The sequence below is a fragment of the Vipera berus genome (genome assembly GCF_964194415.1).
Source record: "Vipera berus genome assembly, chromosome: 1".
Classification (NCBI taxonomy): Eukaryota; Metazoa; Chordata; class Lepidosauria; order Squamata; family Viperidae; genus Vipera; species Vipera berus.
The window spans coordinates 6,243,776-6,265,436 of record NC_138202.1 but is presented as its reverse complement, the minus strand read 5'-3'; the positions used below and the strand labels follow the sequence as shown (position 1 = coordinate 6,265,436).

Below are 21,661 nucleotides of genomic sequence, written 5' to 3'. Positions count from 1 at the left end.
GAAAAAATGGGAGAACGAATGCAGGGAGAGATGGGGAAGGAAAGAAGGAAGGAAGGAAGGAAGGAAGGAAGGAAGGAGATGGGTGGGAGAAAGAAAGAGAGAGACACACAAAAAGGAAGGAAGGAAAATCAATCTGTGGCACTCCAAAGATTAACCCATTTGTTATTTCCACCTGCTTTCTCTCTCGCCCAGCCTAGCAGGATCCTCTCAGCTGTCCATGAAAAAAAATCAAAATATTCTCCCTAGAAGAGAGAGGGAAACAGCAAGCCAGTTTCAAGCCCGTCATCTAAATAAGGGGGCACGAAAGGGGAGGGGAGGGGAGGGGTGGGGTGGGGAGAAGGGCAAACCTGCCATTTAAATTCAAGTGGCTGAACGGATACAAGAAGATTAGTGGCGTCCTATAAAATTGGGCTCCGTTAATTACCTTCAGAATATCAGTCCTGCCAGGCAAAGCGAAATAAGAGATAAATCCACGCCCAGGCTGGGTACCGCTTCATCTTTTAAAGGCAATTAACTCTTAGTTATTAGCTTTTAATTAGGGAATAATAATGACACCATTAATATAGTTTATTAAACTTGTCAGGAGGCAGCTGTTCCCAAACAGATTTTGTTATCAGATCCTGGCAGATTTTTTTGGGGTTTTGTTTTTGGGACCATCCGTGCTTGCTTCAATTTATAGCAATTTAATTTATAGATGAAAGGGAGGGGGGGAAACGGGGGGGAGGGGGCCGCCTGGAAGAGCAGGGAAGGGATTGTGACGCCGAGCGCAGTGCCGAGGGTGTGGAGTTGTGGCGATTACGGGAAGCATGAACGAAAAAGTTAACTGGATGAAAGGAGGAAGCAAAGGAGAATGCTGTAAGGAGTGAAATATATATATATATATATAAATAAACATAAATATATAAATATAAATAAAAAAAATTAAAAACACAAAAAGGGCTTTGTTGCAAAAAATTGACCTAAGATACTGTGCAAGGTGCCGAGAGAACAAAAGTTGTGAAGGCCGTTGACAAAAAGAGAGCGAGGACTGGTTATAACAGGAGACGGTGTTGATGGAGATAAAAACTTGGGTTTTCTAAGAAGAGCGACTGACGGGATTGGTTAAGTCCTCATCTTACAGCTGTTCGTTTAGTGACCATTTTAATTTAATTTTAATTTTAATCCCATTTATATCCCGCCCTTCTCCGAAGACTCAGGGCGGCTTACAATTTAAGCACAAACCAATGTGCTTAGCAATTTGAAGTTACGATGACAATGAAAAAAATGATTTGTGACCTTTTTTTACCCCATTGATGACTGTTGCAGTGTCCCTGTGGTCAGGGGATCAAAATTCGAATGCTTGGCAAACTGGCTCATATTTATGATGGTCGCAGTATCCCGGGGAGTGGGGCACGTGATCCCCTTGGAATTGCTTGTCAGAAGGTCGCAAAGGGGAAAGTGTCAACTTCCAACTCAAGTATCCAAATAAAAGTCCAGGATTATTTGCATTTCTGAAAAGCGTACTGTTTTATTGAATATGTTTCCTGGTAAAGATGAGGTAAAACTAACTCTAAAATCCCAAGGCACCAGACCGTGGCATATAACAGTAACTTTTCCAGCCAACCTCCCACCCAGATGTCCACGTAGCTCATGTAAACATGTTCTCTTTGTTATGGGAACCATTTGCTATGTTCTTCACACCTGCTAGAAAGTCCTTGAAAGGTTTCCAGACTCTTTCAGCAACCTTCCTACAACTGGAAAGGTTTTGTTTCTCTAACTCAGGGGTCCTCAACCTTGGCAACTTTAAGACTTGTGGATTTCAACTCCCAGAATTCCTCAGCCAGTGTGCCTGGCTGAGGAATTCTGGGAGTTGAAGTCCACAAGTCATAAAAGGGCCAAGTTTGAAGACCCCTGTTTTAGAATATATCAACATCTGCCTTTGAGGGAGCCCATTCCACCAAAATCCTAGCGGGGAAATGCATTATGGGATACAGATAGACCTCGAATTACAACAGGTTCATTTAGCGACCCTTCGTAGTTACATCAGCCCTGAAAAAAGGGACTTATGACCATTTTTCACTTACGATCATGGCAGCATCCCCTCTGGTCATGTGTTTAAAATTCAGAATCTTGGCAACTGCCTCATATTTATGATGGTTGTGGTGTGCTGGGGTCACGCGATCCCCTTTTACGTCCCTCTGACAAGCTAAGTCAATGGTAAACCAGCTTCACTTAATAACCGTGTTACTAATTTAACAACTGCGGTGATTCACTTAAGAACCGTGGCAAGGAAAGCCATAAAAATGGGGCCAAAACTCACTTAACAATTTTCTCACTTAGCAACATAAAATTTTGGGCTCAATTCTGGTTGTACGTCAAGGGCTTACCTGTATTGTTAAAATTATTGTTAATTGAAAATAGGATATATGGTGAACCAATAAGGTGATTTTCATAAAAATAGCACAAGTTAATAAGAAAAAAAAGTCACATATGGATGCTACTATTGTTGGTATAAACATGCAAGAAAATGTTTATATTTAATCATTTATGCATTGAAAATATTAAAAATTATATTTGTTTAAGGTTGAAGAAGGAGAATACTATTGGGAGAAGAAATATACTATCAATCAAAATACTAATTATGGAAGTATAGAAATTAAATATTAACTACGGTTCTTATTTTTTAAAAAATTATGAACCAAGACAACACGCGGTACACCAGGCACTAAGGATTGTTATTGTAAAAAATTAATAATTTTTTTTTAAAAAAAACATTGCTAATTGGAGTGGGGATTTGACAAGGTCGAAATCAAATCTTAAAACAACTTGAGGATGCTCCGTTCATTTTTTTTCTTTTTTTCTGTTAAAACTGGACTCAGCATCTCACAGTTCTGGGTAACCTAGAAGAGACGGCACGTATTTGTGGAAAAAGGGGTGGTTGGTGTAGATTTCCAACAGAGAAATAACGACCCGGTTGCTCTAAGTGGGAACATTTCCTACTACAGGAGTTCTACTCGGTTAGTAGAGTGTGGCATTTTCAACCCACAGTCCGAGAACAACTCTCCTTTGGGACATGGGATACGGTTCCTCCGCTAATGAAAATCAGGGCGGGCAATGTGCCACACGATCCATTTCGCTGGAGTGCTAATTCCGTACGCTTCTGTCCTGGAAGAGGGAATTGCCCAAACCAAGTTTTGGGAGTCTTGTAATCTGGGGTAAAGGACTGTCACAAGACAGGAAGAATTGCCAGGCCAAAGTGTTTCTCAACCTCACCAACTTTATGAAGTGTGGACTTCAACTCCCAGAATCCCCCAGCCAGCATTGCTTTAAGAGGGGTGGACTTCAACTCCCAAGATTCCTCAGCCAGAATGCTTTAAAATGGGTGGACTTCAACTCCCAGGATTCTCCAGCCAGCATTGCTTTAAGATGGGTGGACTTCAACTCCCAGAATCCCCCCAGCCAGGATGCGTTAAGAGGGGTGGACTTCAACTCCCGGGATTCTCCAGCCAGCATTGCTTTAAGAGGGGTGGACTTCAACTCCCAGAATCCCCCCAGCCAGGATGTGTTAAGAGGGGTGGACTTCAACTCCCGGGATTCTCCAGTCAGCATTGCTTTCAGATAAGTGGGCTTCAACTCCCAGAATCCCCCAGCCAGCATTGCTTTAAGAGGGGTGGACTTCAACTCCCAGAATTACCTAGTCAGCCTGCTTTTGTTTTAGGGTTCCCCCATGCTGACTGGGGGAATTCTGGGAGTTGAAGTCCACAGATCTTAAAGTTGCTGACATTCACATACACTGCTTTGGATCAATTCTCATGAAAGATAAACTCTGTTTCGACAATGTATTAAGAGGATCTTGGAGAGGTTTTGGGGGATGTGTGTGGAAAGGACAGGAGATTCAGAATTACAAAAACCAGAAGGTTCAAATTCTATACAACGTGCCAGATTCTTGGCAGGAGCAACACAAGAACGACCACCTGGATCACTGCGAGTGGCAAAACATATAATTATGCACACCAGTCACAGAAACGATGAGTTTCCCGTCAGCATTTAGTGCAATAATTCTGCATTTTCAACCCTATCCTGCATTCACGAATTCTTTCCCTGGACTAGACCCACAACCCAGAAGTTTAGGAAAATGGAACTATTCACAGCTCCAAATGTTCGTTTTTTAAAAGGTTGGGTTACATTATTGATGCCCAGGAGCCAAAGCAAGGTTGGTTTGTTTTTTAAGTATTTTATACAAGCAAATTTATGCTTTTTTTTTTGCACTGTACACAAGCTCAGCCTTTTAGAAACAGCTTTTTTAAAAAAAATAAAATCAGGCAGAGTTTGTGCTACACAGGGAGAAATTCCAGATTTTTTTTTTTTAAAAGGTCACAGGTAGTCCTCGACTTACAGCGGTTCCCTTAGCGACCATTTGAAGTTGCAGAACTGAAAAAGAAGTGACCACTTTTCACACTTATGACGGTTGCGGCCTCCCCCCAGGTCACGGGATTTATATTCGGATGCTTGACTCACATTTATGACGGTCGCAGTGTCCCCGGGGGTAGGTGTGTGTTGTAAGATCCCCTTTTGCAAACTTCTTGACAAGCAAAGTCAATGGTAAACCAGGGTCACTTAATAACCGTGTTTCTAATTTAACAGCTGCGTTGATTCACTTAAGAACCGTGGCAAGGAAAGGTGTAAAAATGGGCCCCAAACTCACTCGACCATTTTCTCACTTAGCAACATAAAATTTTCGGCTCAATTGTGGTCGTAAGTTGAGGACTACCCATGTAGAAAACCCCAATATGATCAAGGAGAGAAGCAATCCGGAATTAAGGAGAAACTTCCTGACAGTGAGGACAATCAACCAGTGGAACAACTTGCCACCAGAAGTCGTGGGCGCTTCATCTCTGGAGGTTTTTAAGAAGAGACTGGACAGTCACTTGTCTTGAGACGGTATAGGGCAGGCATGTCAAACTCGCGACGTCATGTGACGTCGCGCGACGTATCTGAACTTTCTCCCATTGCCGAAAATGGGATGGGCGTGGTTTCTCCGTGACGCTCCGGCCCGCAGGCCGGCAGTTTTGACACCCCTGGTATGGGGTCTCCTGCTTGAGCAGAGGGCTGGACTAGAAGACCTCCAGGGTCCCTTCCAGCTCTTATTCTATTCTGGTTAGGAAGCAACTGGAAAACCCTTCAGAGGAGGCATTACACCTTTAGCGCATGGAGAATCAGTGGCGACTCTAATGGGAGCGAATTTCCACACTTTGAATGGGATCTAACTTTACAGAAAGGAACAACCACAAGGGACTCTGCCTAAGTAAAAAAATTGCCTAAAGCAGCAGGGGCAGTTTGAAAAAGAAAAATGTAAGGAGTTGTGTGAATGTGTCTTATCATGCCTCCATAGGAGCCTGAATCTGCGGAGGAAAATGAGCTGGAAGGGGACCGAGGGAGGCCGAGGAAGAGGCCTCTGTGGCTTCAGAGGAATGTGGGGAAGAGCAGGCCGAGGCAGGCCAGGGCCCTTCAGGATTGGGACAGGAGGAACAGGTGAGACAAGAGCTCAGGTGATGAGCAAGGGCCACCCCTTCCTGATCCTAGAGCAGGGAGAGTGGAGAGGAGGAGGGAACAATGCAGGTAGGCTCAACTACTCGGGAGGAGAGTGCCCCGCCCTTCCCCACAAGGAACACCTGGAAACTGAGACTTAAGGAGACGCTGTGGGGAGGGGCATTTGTCCGGAACAAACTCTAATTCCTTGGAGTTTTGTGTGTTGTTGCTGTTCTCTGACCATTGGGCTGACTAACAAGGTTGCTTGGATGTTCAAAGACCTTGGCTTGTATTTTGGCTTCTCTTCTGAAACTGCTCAGGCAAGCTTGCATTTCCACAGACTCATTAAAGATGTTGGATGTACGTGTCATTCCTTGTTATCTCCGTGGCCTTGAGTAAATTCCCCTTGTAAGCAGACTGTGTGTGAAACGACTTGCAGCCAGAGGCGGCTGAAGGTGTGTGTGTGTGTGTCTTCCTTTGAAATTTTCCCCATTTGGGGAAAATTTGGAGCAATTAAAGGGGGGGGGGGTTGGAATTGCCAGCTGACTGCATTGCCTCTGTGGTGTACCCTGGGTCAGCACCGTGTCCCTTCGGCTTCTCTTGAGCAAAAGAGGCGATTCGGGGGCATCGGTGAGAAAGGAAGTCTTTTCAGGCTTCGGAGCTGGTTTTACATCTAAACCCAGGGGGGGGGGGTTGTCTAACGATTGGGCACTTTAAGACTTGTGGACTTCAATTCCCAGAATCCCCCAGCCAGCCCTGATCATGGTTGGCTGGGGGGGGGGGGTTTCTGGGAATTGAAGTCCACAAGTCTTAAAGTGGCCCAAAGTTGGACACCCCTGCTTTAAACTCTAAATCGTTCCTTCAGATCACTAATATTGAAATTTGGCAAGTCAAAGATTGGGTGGACTTCAACTCCCAGAATTCCCTGGCCAGCTTAGACAGGAATAAGAGAAAAGAAAGCACCGCTGGTATAAAAGGCGGACACATTGAAACCCACCTACTCACAGTTTTGCAATGGTGTCATTTATTTTACAAAACATTTCATTTCAAAGTGTCTTTTGTTTAACAGAAACGTCCCCATCTTCTGGGGTTGTTTTTTTTTTTCTTCTTCCTGTAAAAGAGATAATTTTTCCCCCAGCCCCACCAAAATAAAACAAAATAAATAAAAGTGCTCCCCCCCTGCTCTCTGCAAAATGGCAAAGTTTTTTTTTTAATTTTTTTTTATTTTTTGGAGGAGGAGGAGGAAAGAAGGGTTGTTGGGGGGGGGACCATTAACTTCAAGTGGTTGGATTCGAATACAGGACCAAGGAGAGGGCCCGATTCCCAAGAAAGTTTTATACAAGGGAGGGGGAAAAAAAAATACCTGTGCAAATCCTTCACTCTTTCATTTTGTTCGTTTTGCTTGCTATTTTTTTTTTTTGTAAAAAACACCATGTTTTCTTCCCCCCCCTCTTTTAATAGAAAAACATCAAAGGCAATTTTTTTTAAATATATATATAGATATAGATATATGTATATATAATACATACATACATACACAAATTGCTAATTCCAAAAAAAGTTGCTTCAGTAGTCGGGTAACTAGCACCTTTTTTTTTTTTAAAAAAAAGGGGGGGGGAAAGAAAGAGAGAGAGAGAGAGAGAGAGAAAGAGAGAGGGGGGGGGGAACAGAGAGAGAGATGGCTGAGATTTAAAAACTGGAGTCACCATTGCAGATTGGAAGCCTTTTTTGAGGCTTTTTTTGTGTTTTTTAAACCGACGAAAACAAACAAATGAAAGATTGAAAGTTCAGTCACAGATCGCTTCGCTTGCCCGTATTCTCTCGTTCCGAATTTCTTACCGGGGGGGTGGGGGGAAGAGAGAAACGGTTCTCTCCAGCCTGCCCCACCCCGTCCCGTGAAATTGTCCCCCACCCACCCCTTACGTGCAACCTCCCGGAAGAGGGGAGGGGGAGAAAAAAAGAAGAAAAAAGAAGGTGTTGTCCATTCCAAAAATCGTCAGAAAGAACAGAGGTAGGCGAGGAGCAAGTCAAGCTTCCCAAAAGTCAAAAACACAAGGGGGGAAAAAAAAACCAGAAAAAAAAAGAAAAAAAAAGAGACAACCCCAAAATGGAAGGAGAAGAATTTAAATTTGCAAGTTATTGCACAACGGCTGGGTCATCCCCTCACCACAGTTTTCCATTTAAATTAACTTTGGGCGGGCGGGCGGGTGGGTGGGGTGGCTGCAAAGGGATTGTTCCCCGTTATTCCTTTCCTTGAAACGTCAAGCGCTGTTCCGCCCGGCCAAGCTCCTCCCGGCGTCCTCGGCTAGAACTTGGCATGCAGCGGGGCCTCCATCGTGGCAAAATAGTTGGGGCCGGGGCTACCGTCCTCGATGCTCTTTGGGGTGCCCACCCGCGGGCGCTTGGCGGCTTTCGAGTCGTCTCCTGAGATCGTCTCTTCCTGAGGTGCGCCGCTGCTCAGGGACTGCTGAAGGACGGGAACGGGCGAGGCATGAGGGAGGAAGCGGAGACCACAAGGAGATCTTATTGGCGTGAGGGAAGGCAGGAGGTGGCCACCACCTGCCCTTCCAAGCCCCTGGGAGTGTGGGGTTTGCACTCGACTCGTGTACAGACCAGCTGAGGCAATCGAGGAATAAACAGCAGCCTAGGGGGGGAAACGCGTAGTCCTCGCCTTATGACCGCTCATTTAGTGACTGTTCAAAGTTACAGGAGCCGTGGTGGCGCAGTGGTTAGAACACAGTAGTGCAGGCTAATACTGCTGTCTGCCGGCTGCCATCAGTTCGATCCTGACCGGCTCAAGGTTGATTCCATCCTTTCCATCCTTCCGAGGTCAGTAAAATGAGGACCCAGATTATTTGGGGGGGGGGAAGAGGAAGATGCTGACTCGATATACGGCTTAGACACAGCCGTAAAGCACTGTGAAGCGGTGTATAGGTCTAAGTCAGGGCTAGGCAACCATGGCCCTTTTATGACCCGTGGACTTCAACTCCCAGAATTCCTGAGCCAGCCACGCTGAGGGGAAAGGGAGAGGTTTCCAAGCTGAGCCATGCTGGCTCAGGAATTCTGGGAGTTGAAGTCCACCAGTCATAAAAGAGCCAAGGTTGCCTACCCCGGATCTAAGTGCTAGTGCTATTGCTATTGCTCCAACATTACTGGAAAAAGGGACTCGTGACCATTTTTCACACTTACGACCGTTGTAGCAGTCCCACGGTCGGGCGATCAAAATTCAGACAGTTGGCAACCGACACACATTTATGACGGTTGCCGTGTCCCGGGGTCATGTGACCCCCTTTTAGGACCTTCTGACAAGCAAAGTCAAGGGGGAAAGCCAGATTTGCTTAACAACAGTGTGACTGACGTAACGACTGCAGTGATTCACTTAACAACTGTGGCAAGGTCAAAAAATGTGGCAGGACTCACTTAAGAAATGTCTCAGCAACATAAATTTTGGGCTCAATTGTGGTCGTAAGTCGAGGACTACCCGTAATTAGAGAGCCAAGCCTGCTCCCTCCTAGCATTGATCATATTACCTAGTTGGGTCATGAAACATCTGCAGGGAAATGACCCAGCGCCAAGGATCCCACTGGATCCTTTGAGCGTATTTTCACAAAATTCCTCCCCAACCCCTGCTCCAAGCTGCATCTCTGCACGGTTTGAGACCCAGATACCCACCAGGCGACCTTTAACTCTCTTGGGAAGTTCTTCGTCAAGGGTATAGATCTCCCCTCGTTTGACCATCAGCTGAGAGCCATCTTCAAACTCTACCTGTAGAAGGAATTGGAGCAATTGTCAAGCACTGGGCCTCTTGTTTAGGATCCTACCCATTTCCCCAAAAGTAAAATAAACCCTCGACTGATTTTGGGGTGCATGGGTGGGCCTAATATAAGCCCTACTCCCAAAATAAGCCCTAGTTTTGGGGCAAGGTGCACAGCTAAAAATCCATCCATCCACCCATCTAACCATCCATCCATCCATCTAACCATCCAACCATTCATCTAACCATCCATCCATCCATCTAACCATCCATCCACCCATCCACCCACCCATCCATCCATCTAACAATCCATCCATCCATCTAACAATCCATCCATCCATCCAACCATCCATCCAACCATCCATCCATCTAACCATCCAACCATCCATCTAACCATCCATCCACCCATCCACCCACCCACCCATCCATCCATCTAACCATCCATCCATCTAACCATCCAACCATCCATCCATCCATCCATCCATCCATCCATCCAACCATCCATCTAACCATCCATCTAACCATCCAACCATCCATCTAACCATCCATCTAACCATCCATCCATCCATCCATCCATCCATCCATCCATCCATCCATCTAACCATCCATCCATCCAACCATCCATCCATCCATCCATCCATCCATCCATCCATCCATCCATCCATCCATCCATCCATCCACCCATCCATCTAACCATCCATCCATCCATCCATCCATCTAACCATCCATCCATCCATCCATCCATCCATCTATCCAAAGCTGGCTGGGTGACTTTGGGCCAGTCACCAACCCACCTCACAGGGCTGTTTTTGTGAGGAAAAAAGGAAGAGGAAGGTGAGCCCACCTTTGAGTTATTTGTAAAACCAACCTGGGCAGGATTAAAAAAAGTGAAGTAAAAAAAGGCAAATCCTGGGCTTTCACCTGAAAGATCTGGTTGACGTGGGCAGCGATGAACCTAGCCTGGTAAGTGACGCCGTTGGTCAAGTGCAGCTGGACCAGCTCACCCTCCGCAGGGGGCCCCATCTTAAGGCAGTCTCTGTTCTGAGAAGCAAAATTTATTTTTTTACAAGCAGCTCTTGAGGGCCAGGGTCTGTCCTGGAGTCCAGTCGGCGGCCACACTAATCTGATCAAACGGGCCTTACTCTTTCAAGTGGGAAAACGGTGAGCTTCCTAGATCAGGGGTGTACGCAAGCTTGGCTCTTTTATGACTCGTGGACTTCAACTCCCAGAATTCCTGAGCTAGCTACGCTCAGCTGAAGTCCACGAGTCATAAAAGAGCCAAGCTTGCCTAGCCCTGTCCTAGACCAAGCCAACAACACTTGAGGTTTCCTTGAACCTTGCTCCTCAAACAAACTGGCCATCAACAGGCCCATAGAGATAAACCACATTTCCACACCATTCGAAAGAGACAATAAGGGAAATTAAGAATGAAACAGAAAGACTAGAGCACATCCTTACCAGGAGCAAAACACCAAGGTGACAAGCGGGAAAAAAAAAATTCTAATCAAGGAACTACCAATTCAGATACAGAATCAAACAGTAAACAACAGCCTAATCACGGAAGCACCAAGAACACTCCCATCAACTCTGACACAGCAAGCCCCTAGTATATAAAGAAAGCACAACCACCCCCTTCTAGTGCTGATGACGTTCCCTAGTTGGGTCATGAAACGTCTGCAAGAAAACCAACAAGCTCAGAGAGCACCGAGGACCCCACAGCACTCCTCCTCCTCCACCTCCACCTCCACCTCCTCTCCACAAACCCCACTGACTGTTCTGTACCAGCCTGCTACCGGCCCTGCAGAAAAGGCAGGGACAACCCCTTTACAAACGGCAAGAGGCTGGAATTAAGCCTGCCAAATTTATTAACATAAAACAGAGCAAAACAAGACACCAACCATGAAACAGGAGCTATGAAACAGGAGCTATTCAAATGGTTACGTTCAGCAAACCAGCCCTCCCACGCATTCCCCTTTTATACAGTTCAGGGCGTGTCTTCTCTCTGCCTCCTTCCGAGGTGCCCCATTGCCTTCCTCTGTTTACTCCTGATTGACTGCCTCCTGCGTCGGGCGTCCTTGAACAGGGCCAGCTGTGGGTCATCTTCATCCACGCTGTCAGGCTCACACAGCTGGGTCTCCGTCGTGACCAGGTGGGAGGGGCCTGGCTGAGGGCTCTGCGGAGCCTCAAGGCCATCATCAGCAAGCTCTTCAACACCCCCCTCCTCCTCCTCTGAGTCGTCCGACCCAACTGCCGACCCCACAGGCTGACCCTGAATCACAACACTGACTCCCTTCTAAGCACTGAATTCTGGGAGTTGAAGTCCAGGAGTCATAAAAGGGCCAGGTTTGAAGACCCCTGCTCTACTCTTAAGGCCTCCTGCTCCTCAAAGCTACTTACCACAATGTTTTCTGGATAAATGTTGTCGCTGTAGGAGCCATCCTCGAAATTAACCTCGTAAAAGGTTTGCGTGGTCACCCCAATCACTTTGCACCGGTAATAGAAGCTGCTCCGGTTCTTCGCGATGACCGTCTGGCTGAGAGAGACCTCTCTGGAAAAGGGAAGCTGGAGAAGACAAGAGAGACCGTCCCATCACCGCAAAAGGGCCGGGGGGAGGGGGAAAGCAAGGAGAGGAAGAGGAAGGCAAAGGGAGAGATCCGAGGGAGACCTACCACGTGGCTGGCGGCTTTGTGTTTGAAGCAGGTGATGGACACCACGTAGGGCCAATCGTCGGGCTCGATGGGCACGCCGGCCGCGTGGGCGCAGGTGACATGGAAGGACGTGGAGCAGTGCTCGGAAGAGCACTGGATGCAGGCTCCCGAAATTTTCTTCATCCGCTTACGGCAGTAGACACATTTCTGGAAAGAAAGCGGGGTATCAACACTGCTAACATCGGATGTTCTTGCTTGGACAACCTACGGAGATGCAGCCATGTTCCTTAACTTTTGTTTTACTCTTAAGAGTTAGGATTAGATGACACTGGGAGGAGAAGGAATGTGCACGGGAGTTAGTTAGACACAACAATATTGCCATAGTGTGAGAGTCAAGGGTTTTTTTTTTTAAATAAAGAGATGATAAGAAATGGCGGGTTGGAGAACTGGAGGGAAAGCCTGCGTTTCAAGCTAATTGGAAAACGTGATTTATGACTGTTAATAGAGGAGGGATTTGCACTAGATACTATGTGTTCGGGGGAGGGGATGTTGTGATTCTGTGCCAGCCTGTGATCCTGGCAGCTGAGTCAGGGAGGAGGAGGAGGGGCCTGGGAAGCCATCAGAGTCGGAGGAAGGCTCTGATGAGATCCAGGACTTACAATCTGAGGAAGAGCCTAGCCCCTCCACTCATGCTCAGTGTTGTGACTCAGGGCCAGCCTGTGGGTCCGACAGCCGGGTCCGATGTATCGGAGGACTCAGATGTGGGGGAGGAGGGAAACGAACCGGCTGATGATGATTTGGAGGCTTTGCAGAGTCCTCAGCCGGGGACCTCTTCTCAGCTGTGTGAGCCCGAGAGTGCGGAGGATGATGACCCACAGCTGGCCCTGTTCAAGGACGCCCGACGTAGGAGGCAGACGAGCAGGGACAAACAAAGAAAGACTATGGGACTCCTCGGAAGGAGGCACAGGGAGACCACGCCCTGAGCTCTCTATAAAAGAAGTGTTTGGGGAGGGGCTGGTTGCTGAAAGCAACTTTTCCGCTTGAGAAGACAAGCTCTTGTGTTTTTGTTAACTGCGTAATTAAATCTTGGCAGAAGCCTTTTAGCCTTGGACGCTTTCCAGACTCTTCTCTTAATTAGGGGTTGCGAGAAGAGGGCTGGTTCAGAACAGTTTGCTTTCAGCCACCCACCCCTTAATACTACGATGGAGCAGCTTCTTGCCGAGAATGCCCAGCTCAACCAGCAACTCACCTTGCTGGCCACTCAGGTGGCACAACTGCAGGCTCAGGTACATGCTGCCCCCTCACCCAGGAGGAAATGTCAGTTAGCTATGCCGGATAAATTTGCTGGTAAACCAGAACTGTTTCCTGCCTTCCTGGGACAATGCCAGCTTTATATCAGCGTGAGAGCAGCTGATTTCCCCACTGACCGAGATAAGGTGGGATTCGTGTTGAGCCTTCTGTCGGGAGATGCAGCTCGTTGGGGCACGCCTCTGTTGGCACAGCCTAGCCCTTTGTTGGATAACTTTGGGGGGTTTTGTGACCATATGCGCCTCATGTACGAGGACCCGATTAAGGCGCAGACCGCCACCCGACGTCTGAAAGCTTTGAGGCAGGGTCAGCGCCCCCTACAGGCCTATATCAGCGATTTCCGGCTGCTTAGCCAGGATTCCGCCTGGAATGAGGCTGCGCTCGTGGATGCCTTTCAGGATGGCTTGTCAGAGGAGATGTTGGATGAGCTGGCCCGCGTGGACATTCCCTCAGATCTGAATGGGCTGATCCATCTTTGTCTGCGGATCGATGCCCGGCTGCAGCAGCGTAAGAGTCGCCGTGCCACCCCACAGACCCCTGCCGCCCCTGTTGTGCGTGAGCCCCCAGTCCAGAGGGAGGAGCCAATGGAGCTGGGTGCCGCCAGGTCCCGTCTATCGGTGACGGAAATGGACAGACGACGATCGGAGGGGTTGTGTTTTTACTGTGGGGACCCTGGACATTTGGCTGCTTCTTGCCCAAAGAAGCGTCAGCGGGCGTCAGTGACCAAGCCTGCTCCGAGAAAGTCCCCTGCTTTGCTATCGGGAAACGGCCCGAGCCCGATCTAGACGGTGTGAAAGATCGGGCGACCCACAACGATCACGCCGAGCGACGCCGTTCCGACGGTGCCTGTGAACCTCCACGGCATTTGATTTTGGAGGCACGACTGATCCTTCCTGGCAAGCCAGAGGGGATTCCGGTCCATGCCTTAATTGACTCTGGGGCTACCACTAACTTTATGGATTCGGCCTTTGTGGCCAAATGGGCTGTTCCCCAGTGTCCGGTGGATCCGCCCATGCTTGTGGAGACCATCGATGGTCGAGTGCTCCTGTCTGGGCCTATCACGGCTGCCACGCAACCCGTGTGTATGGCCATCAGTACCCATGTGGAGGCCATTCAGTTTTACGTCACTTCGGATCTGCACTTCCCCGTGGTCTTGGGACTGGCGTGGCTCCGGGCGCATGATCCACAGATCTATTGGTCTCAGAACTTGGTCACCTTCCCAAGTTTGCAGTGCGTGGACCACACCCGCCATATCTGTGCCGGCCAGGTGGAGGGTTCCTCAGGGGTTTCCTTGCCTCCCGTACTGTCCGACTTTGCTGACGTGTTCAGCGAGTCAGAGGCGGACCAATTACCCCCGCACAGGCCCTACGACTGCTCCATTGACCTAGTCCCTGATGCGCCTCTCCCAGTGGGGCGTTTGTACTCCATGTCGGAGCCCGAGTTGGCCGCATTGCGGGACTTCCTGACAAAGAACTTGGCTCGTGGATTCATCCGGCCCTCGTCCTCGCCAGTGTCTGCGCCCGTGCTCTTCGTCAAAAAGAAGTCGGGCGAGTTACGGCTTTGCTGTGACTACCGGAAACTCAACGCTATCACGGTGCGTAACCGCTACCCGCTGCCCCTCATCCCCGAGCTCTTGGACCGACTCCGGGAGGCTAAGATCTTCACGAAACTGGACCTGCGTGGAGCTTACAACCTCGTCAGGGTTCGGCCGGGTGATGAGTGGAAGACAGCGTTTGGTACTCGCTATGGACATTTCGAGTACACGGTGATGCCGTTTGGCCTGACCAACGCCCCCGCTGTGTTTCAGCATTTTATGAATGACATCTTTCGGGATCTGTTGGACCAGTTTGTTGTGATTTACCTGGACGACATCCTGATTTACTCCCCGTCGCGTGAAGCGCATCATCGGCATCTCCGTCAGGTCCTGCAGCGCCTCCGGAAACATCGGCTGTTTGCCAAGTTGGAGAAGTGCCAGTTCTACCAGGTGACCATTGATTTCTTGGGCCACCGCATTTCTCCTGAGGGCATCGCCATGGATCCAAGTAAAGTTGAGTCGTTGCAGAGTTGGCAACCCCCGCGTCGCGTGAAGGATGTTCAGCGACTTCTTGGATTTGCCAACTACTATCGGACATTCATCCCTGGCTTTGCTGCCTTGACAGCCCCCCTCACCCGGCTCCTGCAGAAGAAGACTCGGTTCCAGTGGAACGCCCCCGAACAACAGGCGTTCCAAGCTTTGAAGGACGCCTTCATGAAGGAGCCCATCTTGAAGCATCCTGACCCGCAACGGCCGTTTGTCGTGGAGGCGGACGCCTCCGACATTGCCATTGGGGCCGTGTTACTCCAGGCAGCGACGCCCAACGGTACCCTTTTCCCTTGCGCGTATCACTCTCGGAAATTGAATCCCTCGGAGCGCAACTATACCATCTGGGAGAAGGAGCTGCTGGCCATCAAGGCGGCGTTCGAGGCTTGGAGGCATCATCTGGAGGGGGCGCGGCATCAAATCGAGGTCCGGACGGACCACAAGAATCTGGAAAGCCTGCAGACCGCTCGGAATTTGAACCAACGCCAGATCCGGTGGTCCCTCTTCTTTGCGAGGTTTGACTTCTGGGTGCGGTACATACCAAGCGGGCACAACCAGAGAGCGGATGCTCTGTCCAGGAAGCCCGAGTACACCCGAGTGGAAGACAAGCTTCCGCCCAGGACAGTGATCCCCGTCGAGTCTTTTGCTGCGGTGCGGGAGCCGGTGGATATACGGGCTCGGATCCGGGAGGCGCAGCAGCAGGAGGCGTGGGTGGCTCAGCGGAAGGAAGAGGTGGGGCCAGATTCGCCTTGGTCGGTCACGGATGGACTCCTGTATTATCGTGACCGGCTCTATGTTCCAGGAGGGCCACTCAGGGGACTCGTCCTCAGCCAATGTCATGATAACCCGGCTGCGGGGCATTTTGGCCTGTTCAAGACTCTGAACCTGGTCTCCCGTACCTTCTGGTGGCCCCGAGTCCGACACGATGTCCAGTCTTATGTCACCTCCTGCGTCCCATGCAGGCAGGCCAAGTCAGCGACAGGGGCCCCGCCTGGTTTACTGCAGCCTTTGCCAACGCCCAAGAGACCCTGGGGGGCTGTGTCCATGGACTTTCTGACGGATCTACCCCCATCCTCCGGCTTCACGACAGTGTTTGTGGTGGTGGACATGTTGACCAAGATGGCGCACTTCATCCCCTGTCGCGGCTTACCGTCAGCTCGCGCCACTAGTCGCATGTTCATCCAACAGGTGTTCCGGCTGCACGGCCTTCCCGATAGAGTCGTCTCCGATAGGGGGGCCCAGTTTACAGCCCGCTTCTGGCAGGAGTTGATGCGGGCGTTGGACATTAAGGTTTGCCTCTCGTCCGCGCATCATCCTCAGACCGACGGGGGTACCGAGAAGGTCATCGGCATCTTAGAGCAGTATCTGCGCTGCTATGTTAACCTGCAGCAGGACAACTGGGTGGACTATTTGGCCATAGCCGAGTTTGCCTTTAACAACTCGCAACACACCTCCACGCAGATGACACCGTTCTTGGCCAACGTGGGTTATCACCCCAGGTTCTTCCCTCTTTCTCCCGTGGACTCACCGGAGCCGGCAGCGAACGAATTCATGGCGGAGTTACAGGCGATCCATCGGTTGGTGCGACGGCAGCTGGAGAAGGCCAAGGCCGACTACAAGAGGTTCGCCGATCGGTCGAGAAGGGATACGCCTCCACTATCGGTGGGGGATCGGGTCTGGCTGTCCACCAGGAACCTACCATCCACTCGGCCGGCGAGGAAGCTGGACCACCGTTACCTTGGACCGTTCCCAGTCGAGGCCGTCATCAACCCGGTCGCCTATCGTTTAACTCTGCCACGTTCCCTGCGCGTGCACCCCGTCTTCCATCGGTCCTTGTTGGTCCCCGAACAACCGGCCTGTCCACTTCGCCAAGCGGAACCTCCCCCATCAGGAACTCGTGATGGAGGCAGCACCCCCGAGTACGAGGTCGCCAGCATCAGGGATTCCCGCTGGCTGAAAGGTCGCTTCCAGTACCTGATCGAGTGGAAAGGGTACGGGCCGGAGGACTTCACATGGGAAGACGCGACCGCCGTTCATGCCCCTGCGTTGGTGACTGCTTTTCACGAACAGTTCCCATCCCGACCGCATCCGGATCGGCAGACCCGAGGGAAGGGCCCTGCGGTGCGGGATAGTGTTGTGACTCAGGGCCAGCCTGTGGGTCCGACAGCCGGGTCCGATGTATCGGAGGACTCAGATGTGGGGGAGGAGGGAAACGAACCGGCTGATGATGATTTGGAGGCTTTGCAGAGTCCTCAGCCGGGGACCTCTTCTCAGCTGTGTGAGCCCGAGAGTGCGGAGGATGATGACCCACAGCTGGCCCTGTTCAAGGACGCCCGACGTAGGAGGCAGACGAGCAGGGACAAACAAAGAAAGACTATGGGACTCCTCGGAAGGAGGCACAGGGAGACCACGCCCTGAGCTCTCTATAAAAGAAGTGTTTGGGGAGGGGCTGGTTGCTGAAAGCAACTTTTCCGCTTGAGAAGACAAGCTCTTGTGTTTTTGTTAACTGCGTAATTAAATCTTGGCAGAAGCCTTTTAGCCTTGGACGCTTTCCAGACTCTTCTCTTAATTAGGGGTTGCGAGAAGAGGGCTGGTTCAGAACACTCAGGCTGAGACCCAGCTGCGCTGCGAAGCTGAGTCAGACTCTGAGGACTCACAGCTGGAAGACATCATAGACGCTCGCAACCGCTGACAGGCAACAAGAGCAGGACAGAGGGAGGCAATAGGGCGGCTCCAAGGGAGGAGGAGAAGGCATTGAGAAGCCACGCCTTGGGGGCCGCATGATAAAAAGGGAAGGTGTGGGCGGTGCTGGTGGCTGAAGGCAACCGTTTGCAAAGGACTGCAGTTTCAAGGGATCATGTTTTGTTTGCTTTGCCTGTGAACTCTTTCCCGTCGGACCCATGCTCCGTTTTGCTTCTGAACGTGTTCTGTTGCTTTTGCTTTTGGGACAATGATCAGCTCTGTAACTCGAACGAAGGGGGTTGGTTTTCCAGCCTCCTTGTTAAAAGAGGGGTTTTGTCTTTGTGAAGTAACAAAGACGTACGCAGGCTGGGACAGAACAGCGGGATTCAGATCTGGGCTTCACCTATGTTCGTGCCGATGTTATGCTACTCGAACACAGACCCTTTCAGGAAAACAGTGCCTCGAAGTTCTTTGAAGAGTTTCATCTGTCGGAACCGTGACACGGAGGTGGATTAGAGGCCCGCAGAGGGCCCAGCATTTTGGACAGCCAGGAGCTTCGGATTCGGCCAAGGACGAGCGGTTCAGAAAAAGGCAGCGCTCGGAATTACGAGACCACCGGACCAGAATTGAGGATTCCAGCCAGATCTCGGTCTGATCCAACCAAGGGTCCCACCTCTTCTTTCAAGCCACTTTCCAAAGGAGAAAGCTATCAACTGCCACTACTCTAGAGATTGCTACTGGGAGTACAGGAAGTTGATAGATGCTCTTCCGCTCAGGCCCAAGTGGTAGGAGAGAGTCCTTTGTAGGCCAGGATTGAAAGGAGGGGTGTGTGTGTGTCTGTCCTTGATGCTCTCTCAGCTGTCTCAGCTGCCAACTGTCTTCCTGCAGACGTTTCCTTACCCAAATAGGTAACATCATCAGCGCTAGATATCCCAAATATCCTTAAAAGCCTTCCATAATTAGGAGTATTTTGTTCCATTCTGCATTGATGGGTCTCTTCTCCTTTAATTTTAATCTTTAGTTCTTTCTGGTTCCTTCTAAACCTTCAGAATCCCGTCTTATCATGCTTTTCTCTAATCAACAACATTTTCCCAAAGGAAGGTTTCTTATAATTAATTTTAAATTCTTCACATTTTTTAAAAAAATAAAATAAAATTCAAGAGAACCCACGGGAAGGATTCTTGTAATTAATTTCAAGGTCTTATTTTGACTCTGTTTGACCCCCTTCATCGGCTTGTGACTTTCCAGAATCAATGTCCTAATCACCCTTTGGTTAAGTCCTTAAAACTTGCATGCAATTCCCACCCCCACCCCCCCAAGGATTGAAGGTGTCAGGATCCGGCCTCAGAGCCGACACAGTAAAATCCACTTCATTCTGGATCATTGTATCTAATACAGGTCATCCAGGACTTTACCAACGCAATTGAGCTTCCAATTTAGGTTGCTAAGCGAGACCACGCTTAAGTGAGTTTTGTCCCATTTTACGACCTTCCTTGCCACGGTTGTTAAAGTGAACCACCGCAACTGTTCAAGTTAGTAACACGGTTGTTAAGTGAATCTGGCTTCCCCAATTGACTTTGCTGGTCAGAAGGCCGCAAAAGGGGATCACGGGACGCCGGGACACTGCAACTGCTGTAAAGATGAAGCTAATCCCAAGCGGGCGAATTTTTATCATGTGATCGTGAGGACAGTGCAACGGTTGTTAAGTGTGAAAAATGGACACTTTCCCCAGTGCTGTGGCAAATTTGAATGGTCACTAAATGAATGGTTGTAAGTCGAGGACTACCTGTAGACAGAATTTGGCCAGACTGTAACTCTAACCTTCTAACAAATAAAACCTGGGAGATTCAAGGATATTGTTACCCTGAGCCTTTTCCAACACAGGACATTTTATAAGAAGAGACTGGGAAAGCATTTGTCTGAAATGTAGGGTCTCCTGCTTGAGCAGGGGGTTGGACTAGATGACCTCCGAGGTCCCTTCCAACTCTGTTCTCCTGTTGCTTTGATTACAGCAGGATTCAAGTATGGACCTTTAAATAAGACCCTTATTGGTACCAATAAACTGCCAGTGCTTCATCCATCCTTCATAGCTTGGCTATTTCCCCCACCTTTTTATTCAACTGCTGCTCCAAATCATGTCAGTCTAGCCCAGGGGTGGGCAACCTTGGCCCTTTTATGACTCGTGGACTTCAACTCCCAGAATTCCTGAGCCAGCCAGGCTGAGGGGACACGGAGAGGTTTCCAAGCTGAACCATGCAGGCTCAGGAATTCTGGGAGTTGAAGTCCACGAATCATAGAGATGTCAAGGTTGGCCTAGCCCAGGGGTAGGCAACCTTGGCTCTTTTATGACTCGTGGACCTCAACTCCCAGAATTCCTGAGCCAGCCAGGCTGAGGGGAAAAGGAAAGGTTTCCATGCTGAGCCATGGCTGGCTCAGGAATTCTGGGAGATGAAGTCCACGAATCATAGAGATGCCAAGGTTGCCCTAACCCAGGGGTAGGCAACCTTCACCCTTTTATGACTGGTGGACTTCAACTCCCAGAATTCCTGAGCCAGCCATGCTGAGGGGAAAGGGAGAGGTTTCCAAGCTGAGCCATGCTGGCTCAGGAATTCTGGGTGTTGAAGTCCACCAGTCATAAAAGAGCCAAGGTTGCCCACCCCTGCGTACTATAGACCAACCCTACATCCAGTGGAACTACTGGTTTGTACCTTTAGAGGAGGGGTCTTCAAACGTGGCCCTTTTAGGACTGCCGAGACTTCAGGGTGGGAGAGGGGGGAATTTAAAAGGTCTGAAGGGCCTGCAGCAGTGGGCTGAGAGGAAGAGGGTGAACTTGGGCCGAGGGTGGGGGGGGGCAAGTGTCCAGGTGGACAAGTAAGTAGGCCCAGGAGATGGAACTCTTGGCTCGGTCACAGGATGTGTGAAAGAATAAAATAGAATTAACAGAATTGGGAGGTCATCTGGTAGGTCATCTAGTCCAGCCCCATGCCAAAAGCTAGGAGACCCTATGCCATTTCCGACAAGATGGCAGTCCAGGTCTAGGCGAGGCTGTCGATCTCGTTGCAGGTCAGGCCTTGACCGACGACCTCAGTGGACCGTGCCCATCGCGGGTCAGTCAAGCCTTTGACCTGATTTTACAAGGTTGCCTGCGGCGGCATTTCTCAGGAAATTCCTCCTTAGTTCCAGGTCGCTTCTCTCCCTTGAATAATTTCCACCCGTTGCTTCTTGTCTCGCTTGCTGGTGCTTTGGAGAACAGATTCAGCTCTTCTTATTTATTTATGGCAACCCCTCAAATATCGGAAGACTGCTGCCGTGTCACCCCTAGTCCTTCTTTTCGTTAAACTAAGGTAAAGGTAAAGGTTCCCCCGCACATGCGTGCTAGTCGTTTTCCGACTCTAGGGGCCGGTGCTCATCTCCGTTTCAAAGCCGAAGAGCCAGCGCTTGTCCGAGGATGTCTCCATGGTCATGTGGCCGGCATGACTAGACGCCAAAGGCGCACGGAACGCTGTCACCTTCCCACCGTAGTGGTCCCTATTTTTCTACTTGCATTTTTACGTGCTTTCGAACTGCTAGGTTGGCAGAAGCTGGGACGAGTAACAGGCGCTCACTCTGCTACGCGGCACTCGGGATTCGACCCGCCAAACTGTTGACCTTCTGATTGACAAGCTCAGCGTCCTAACCCAC

General features: G+C 49.8%; 1 protein-coding gene across 4 annotated transcripts in view; it reads right to left on the bottom strand.

Moving 5' to 3' along the window:
* Positions 1–6,286: 6,286 nt before the first annotated feature.
* KDM4B (lysine demethylase 4B) overlaps positions 6,287–21,661 on the bottom strand; it is a 275,813-nt gene continuing 260,438 nt past the window's right edge. For 3 of the 4 annotated variants that reach the window (XM_081320789.1, XM_081320793.1, XM_081320791.1), the window contains exons 19-23: positions 11,932–12,117; positions 11,660–11,824; positions 10,184–10,303; positions 9,181–9,273; positions 6,287–7,975 (exon numbers count right to left, since the gene is read on the bottom strand). In XM_081320789.1, the coding sequence (XP_081176915.1) occupies positions 7,814–7,975; positions 9,181–9,273; positions 10,184–10,303; positions 11,660–11,824; positions 11,932–12,117 (726 nt within the window). In that variant the 3' untranslated portion in view covers positions 6,287–7,813. The remainder of the gene's footprint in view (positions 7,976–9,180; positions 9,274–10,183; positions 10,304–11,659; positions 11,825–11,931; positions 12,118–21,661) is intronic. The other variant, XM_081320792.1, reaches the window with a different exon arrangement.